Source organism: Python bivittatus, unplaced genomic scaffold (genome assembly GCF_059951505.1).
Source record: "Python bivittatus isolate LINGU-HERP-01145 unplaced genomic scaffold, Pbiv_v1 ctg000670_np1212, whole genome shotgun sequence".
Classification (NCBI taxonomy): Eukaryota; Metazoa; Chordata; class Lepidosauria; order Squamata; family Pythonidae; genus Python; species Python bivittatus.
Window position 1 is genome coordinate 9,726,546 of NW_028277094.1, and position 6,762 is coordinate 9,733,307.

Below are 6,762 nucleotides of genomic sequence, written 5' to 3' on the forward strand. Positions count from 1 at the left end.
AGTTCAATATGAAAATCAATGAGACTTCAAAAATGCTTATTTGGGACTGGATCTTACTCTCACTCACTTATTAAAAATATTCTTATGGCCTTAATATCTGGTAGCTTGTTTGGCCAAATTTAGAGTTCACTGGGAAAGGAGAAAGTTTGAGTTAAATATAACCCAGAAAGGCCCTTACAATTTTTACAGTATAATTGTATACAAGCCCTTACAATTTTCCCCCCCTTATCGAGAACCCCATGGGAAAATTCACACTGGTTTCATGTGATTACTATAAACAAAACATTACATCTGGAATTTAAAAAAATAAAGTGTTTTTTCCATGCCATGTCATATACATACATACATAGATACAGATACAGATATATATATATATATATATATATATATATATATATATATATATACATACGTACATACACACACACACACACATATACATACATATATATATAGATAGATATATATATATGTCATATATATATATATATATATATATATATATCCCCCAAGCATTGGAAATGGAAACTCTTGTCTTTAAATGTATAAAAATATCTAATTTTAATGCAGAAAAAATATATTACAAGTAAAGGAATGTTCTCTTAATTAGGCAAATAATCTGAAAAACATTGAACATTATAACGGTGTTAGGAACTGCAGCGTAACAAAGATGGGATACCTGTTGATCAGGGGGTATGGATTTTGTGTTAATTTTTTTTTTTTTAATCAAGGAACTATCACTCCCAACTGAGGCAACTGGATACCCCAATCCACTGCTAAATTCTTAGACAATTTCAAAATTCATGTAAAATGAGGCCAGGAAAAAAAAAAGTGGGGTAAATCAAGACTTTACAGTTTAGTCCATGAAAAGTCTTAGAAAGAAACTCTCTTATATGGGATCTTGCTTGTCAGTTAAGCAGTAACCCCTTTTGTCAGAGCAGAGCTGAGATCTATTTTACATTTCTCCCCTAATGTAAAAATAAAATACAATATCTTGAAATCATGACAAGTGATAATGTATTTAAAGTGTAGAGACACCTTAACGCACACATACAGAGGTGATGTCCAGTGGCTGTACTCGACAATTGAAAAAGATGTACTGTCAATACTTTTATTTACAAAAAAATAATTAAAAAAGGGTGGGGGGGGAGAGAAAAAATGTCCTGATCTAGTGAAGGAAGGACAGATCTTCTCTTTGAGACATTCTTTTTCCATTTCAGTTCTGGCACGGGTGTGGGGAGACCCTTTCCACAATGTCTGTCTACTGTCTCCCCCCCCCGCCCCCCAGAAATCAACTGATGCAAATGGTCTGATATAAACATTCATTCAGTTCATAAAAGGCTGAGGAGGGAAAAGCAGGAAGATATGCAACAAAAGATATTACAATAGTAATAATTATAATAATAACTTAAAGGGAATTTAGTAGAATGCACCCATCCAAAACCTGACCTGGTATGAGAATGTTCTCACCGATGATGGGGGAAAAAAAAAATCATAAGCTGTGACCAATTTCATTGGATGTCTTAAGTCTTTAAAGACTTCTTCCCACCCATCAAATGCACCCCCCCGGCCTCCCCCCTCCCCATTTCACAGCTGACTAATGGCAGTTTGTTTTTCCAAAACTTCGAGGTAGTCCGGTTCGGCCTGCAATTTTCCTTGCAGCAAAGGGAGCTCCGGTTTAGACAGTTCTGTAAAATACTTCCGCGGAGTCCCGTACAAAACTGTTTTATTTATCCTGTCCTGGTTTTGTCGCCTGGACTCGTAGGAAGGGGTAAACTGCCTTTTGGGGAGGGTGCAAAAATTATACTGGACCATGCTTCCGCTGGGCAGCTCTTTCACTCTCTCCACAAGGTTTTGATACAGGAGTTCAGGCTCCCTTGAAAACGGCTGCTTCTCCAGCATGTCCGCTGCTGTGATTGTAAATGCAAAGCCAGGTGAATCATCCTTTTTCTGCTCAAGATTACTGTAGTTCAGTTCATGGAGATTCCGGTAGTAAGCAACTGGGTCTCCTTCTTTCTGCATGTAGATAGGATTCTGGCACATTTGCCCAACGGGGGGAGGGATATAATTATATACATGCCCTTCAGCTTTATCGTGGGCCTCGCTGTTGTAGCACCCGTATTGCAGTTGGAAGGAACTGACGTCAAGGTTGTTGGCACTGCTGGGCACGCTTGGCATGCCCTTACGGCGTTTGAGGACAAAGACAAACAGCCCAGCCCCAAAACAGACGGACAAAATAAACACAACCAGGAGGCCCAAAATTAAGACAGAGAGGGGGACTTCAGTCCGTACTTCCGGAAAGGCGCTGGGGAAGATACTGAAGGCTGGTGGCATATCTGTATTCAGATTGAATGACAAGAGAGAAGAATCTAACAGATTGGGATTCTCAGGGCAGATGGCTTCTTTGCTCAAGGTCTTGAGATGTTCTCCAGCATGCTTGGCAGGAGAATCACAGATCACTTCATTAATAACCACTGGACCTCCTGACTGCTGATTGTTTTGCTCGGTGACATGTTCTATCCAGTATCTCAGTCCCATGATATCACAAGTACAATCCCAAGGATTTTCTTGAAGGTCAATCTGAATTAGGGCTGAAAGCTGGTCAAGGACACCTTGCACAGGCAAATATGAGAAATGGTTGTTTCTCAGGTTGAGTCTAGTTAAGGTGGTGCCTCCAAAGACATTGTCAGGCAGGGATCTCAGAAGATTGTTGTTCAAAAATAATAGGTGAAGATTACCCAACGCATCAAAGGTGTGTGGCAGGATCTCTTTAATCACATTATACTCTAAATAGAGGTACTGTAAGCTGTGGAGCCCTTCAAACATGGAAGGATACAAGATCTCAAGGTAGTTACCATTGAGATAAAGTCGACGTAAACTGGTGAGGTTAGAAAAGGCACCTTCTTGGATCACAGCAATCCTATTGTTTCCCAAATGCAACAAGTCCAGTGATGGGTATTCCAAGAGATCAGTTTTATAGATAGTTTGCAAGTAATTGCTTGTCAAATAGAGTTTCTTTGGACTGGTGGGCTTGGGGTGGAGATCGGAGATGTTGCCAATTCTTTTCTCCTGGCAATTGATGTTCAACCCATTGTCAGAACTTTGTGAAGTGCAAGCACAAACACTTGGGCAAGTCAGTGGCACGGGGGATTTGGTTTGATAAACCATGATGGGCCCAAAAATCTGCCTGTCCTTAGATACTGTGACCCGTGGGGTAGGACGGTTCCTTGTTTTGGGTGGGCGGCTGGCTTTTGGAGGCCTGGTGGCACCAACAGCAGAATTAGCTGTTGGGGGAAGTCTCTGGATGTGTGTGTCTGAATGGGAAGGATGCTTCTCCCTTGGGTTGGAATCACCTGCACTTTTTCGAGGGCAGAGGTCCTGCCTCGTGAGCTGGGTGACATCTTTGCCATGCAACCTGAAAGGGGTCTCGCATACAATCTCCCCAACAAAGACAGTGATGGTATCTAGCCATGCTTTGAGAGGCAGAAGGTCACAGGTACAGTTCCATGGATTCTCCTCCAGTTGAATTTCCATGATGCCTCCAATGTGCTCTAAGACTCCGGCAAAGGGCATCATTTTCAGCCGGTTCCCTCTGAGGTCCAGGTGGGTCAACAGGACAAAGCGAAACACGTTGCTTGGAAGTGATAACAACAGGTTGTCATTGAGGATCAATACTTTCAGCTTGTTGAGTTTGCTGAAAGCTCCAGCCTCAATAGCAGTGATGTAGTTGTAGTCAGCCTGGAGGTACTCCAGGCTCTCTAAGCCTAGGAAGGTGTCCTCCCGTAAGATCTCCAGCTTGTTGTTGTTGAGGTGGAGCCTCTTAAGAATCCGAAGGCCCAGAAAGGCCCCAGTTCGGATCTCTTCCATGTCATTGTAGCCCAAATGGAGCGTCACGGCATTGGAATAGTTGACAAATTCATTGGGGTACAGACGCGCGAAGGCATTCCCATTGAGAAAGAGTTGATAGATCTTGGACGGCGGAGGCAGGAGGAGGCCGACAGTTGTAAATCCCTTGTTTTCACAATTAATATTCAGCACGTTCTCCTTCTCCTCACAAGGGCAGCGACTCTTGCTGCAAATGTCTTTGGCTGGTTTGCGGCTCTCTGTCGGCGCGATCCCAGCTACTGTGAACACACTCAGCAGCCAAACTCCCTTCTGCATCTTTATGCTCCCTGGAGCCCACCTTCTGCGCCAACAGTCAAGCCTTGAGGGAGGTGAGGAAGGGCAGAACATAAGTAACATCAATAAAACAACACATGTTCCCATAGAACATGGGAAAAATGCAGCCACGCTGTGCCACAGTCCTCAAGGCTTACCCTCACACGGACTTCCAATGATTCCTTTCAGGGCCTCCTCATGAGGAAGGGAGCTTTGCCCCTTTCACAGGACCTTTTCTGTTCCTGGACTCCCCACCAGAGCTATGACTTTGCAACCTCTTGGACAGTTTGGGCTGTTCTTTAGGATTCTTCACCAAGTTGTCCTATTCTGTGCCAGCACTGTCTCCCCCCAAAATATTTGGGGCGAGGGGAGAGAGGAAGGTGGTCTCAACCTGCTGAGAGTCCATAGCCTTCTCCTCTCCCTCCCCATCCTCTTCCCTTTCCCAGATGGTCACATTACTATGGGAATTTTCTGACTCAACAGCCCCGCACTTCCATAGTTCTTCCCCTTCCCTCTGCCACGCAGTCCTGTGCCATGGAAACTCTTTTGTGCGAGGGGGAGCCTGGCTCATTTCCTCTCCCCCGTGGCTTCACCCCAACGCCCCCCCCCCCATTTCCACCTTAATCAAAAGCTCTTGCTGCAGGGGAAGGAAGCTTCCCCCCTTCTCAGCCCCACGGTTTCTAGTTGGCCCAATTACTCCCAATGGCCCAACTCCCACCCAATAGTCCAGGGATACAACCAAGCTCTCTGTTGGGGGACCCTCATCCACCTGAAAAGCTGGACAAATGGTATCAGAGATTTGGCCCTGAGGGTGCAATTCCATTGCTCCTTAATTTGCCCATGGGAAGATTGGAGGGTGCATACAGACATGCAAAGACAAATGCTCTTTAAAAACACACCAAGCTACCAAGCTAAGGATCCTGCAGACTCTGCTTTCCATTTCTTAAGTCATCACCACCACCACCACCACCCACTGAATTCAATGCTTGACAATAAAAACTGTGGAGGAAAGGAGGGAGGGGGACTCTATTTCTTCAACTAAAAATCTCGAGGGACACAGAAAATGAAGGTAGGAAAGTCCCCCCACTGCCTACCCCGTATTAAGAGTCTCTTGCTAGAAATTCCTTGACCTCCATAGTGAGGCAAGCTGGAGAAGTAAGATTCAGAGCAACTAAATCTCCCCCAACAGGCAACCGCTTCTTTTCTCCAGGACCTCTGCCCCCCCAATCTACTTTATACCCCCCCAAGACACTTTCTGTACAATTGAGGCACCCTCCAAATGTGGAGGCTATTGAGGGAAATGAAGTCCCCTCTAAACATCAGCTTGAGTCAACCCGGACCAAGACCACTTGATGGGAGGCGAAAGGCGACCCCCCCCACACACACACTCTCTCTCTCCCCCCAGCTGGCAAGCTCAGAAACCGCCCCCCCCCCTTCAGCAACGCCCACGCCCCGCGCCCGCAGAGCCCCCGGCTCCTCCGCCGCCGCCGCCGTTGCGGTACTCACTCATCCGGAGAAGCGCAACCTCTCCGCCTTGGCCCGGGCGCGCAGCCACGAGGTCAGCATCTTCCGCGGCAGGGAGGCGAAGCAGAAGCAGCAAAGCCCGACAGCCGCGGCTGACGGGGCGGGCCGAGCCGAGCCGAGCCGAGCCGAGCCGGGCGACGGCGAGCGCTGCGCCTCCGCGCCCCCCACCCGGGAGGCGCCGGGCGAGACTTTCCCAAAGCGCCCCGAGCGAGCGAGCGGGCGGGCGAGCGGGCGAGCGGGCAAGGCTGGCGGTGAGTCTGGCGCAAGATGCGCGCGGGCGGAGTCCTTCCGACGGGCGAGGGCCAAGGCGCAGGGAGCGGAGCGGACGCGGGAGCCCCGCTGCCTCGGCTGGCCGGTTCCTCCACTCCGGCGGCGCCCGCAGCCCTCTGAGTGAGTTCGGCTGCCTGCGGGCAGGCTGGCCTCGCATGGAGCCAGCGCGGCTGACGTCACGCGCGGGGCTGGTCTTGCCCGGCCGGGGGGGATGCACGAGCGGGCGGGGCGGGGACTCTGCCCGGCGCCGCTCTCCAGCTGCTGAACGGAGCGGCAGCGGTGCCCTGTTCCGGGAGGGCTGCGTGTGTGTGCGCGCGCGTGTGTGTGCGTGCGTGGGTGATGAGTGGGGCATTGGGGCAATTCGCCCGGGCTGGGTTGAGGGGAACAAGGCAGCCTGGGCAATAGGAACGAGGGGGCGAGAAGGTGTGCTCCTCTCCGGAGAGGGGGAAAATAATACGTCTCCTTCTCCTTCTCCTTCTCCTTCTCCTTCTCCTTCTCCTTCTCCTTCTCCTTCTCCTTCTCCTTCTCCTTCTCCTTCTCCTTCTCCTTCTCCTTCTCCTCTTCGCCCTCCTCCTCCTCCTCCTCCTCCTCCTCCTCCTCATCTTCCTCCTCCTCCTCTTCTTCTTCCTCCTCTTCTTCCTCCTCCTCCTCCTCCTCCTTCTGCTTTGCGGAAGGGCAGCAGGCTTGGTTCATCTTCTGGGTGGTGGGAATAAAAAGAATAGGAAGAATCTCAGGGCTATCTCCTTGAGGGGAAAGGGGAGAAAAAAAGGGGGGGGTCTATTTGCTTGAAGTGCAGGAGCTCTCCTCCAA

At 48.8% G+C, this 6,762-nt stretch overlaps 1 protein-coding gene across 1 annotated transcript; it reads right to left on the minus strand.

Moving 5' to 3' along the window:
- Window positions 1-511: 511 nt before the first annotated feature.
- SLITRK2 (SLIT and NTRK like family member 2) lies at window positions 512-6,226 on the minus strand. The gene is made up of 2 exons (XM_007430113.3): window positions 5,665-6,226; window positions 512-4,204 (listed from the first exon to the last, which is right to left on the minus strand). Exon 2 carries the CDS (start codon window positions 4,159-4,161, stop codon window positions 1,588-1,590), a length of 2,574 nt encoding a protein of 857 aa, XP_007430175.1. The 5' UTR covers window positions 4,162-4,204; window positions 5,665-6,226; the 3' UTR covers window positions 512-1,587.
- Window positions 6,227-6,762: the final 536 nt, after the last annotated feature.

What these genes read in the sequence shown, in the direction of transcription:
- SLITRK2 (XM_007430113.3), bottom strand. Translation starts at nt 4,161, where the DNA reads ATGCAGAAGGGAGTTTGGCTGCTGAGTGTGTTCACAGTAGCTGGGATC.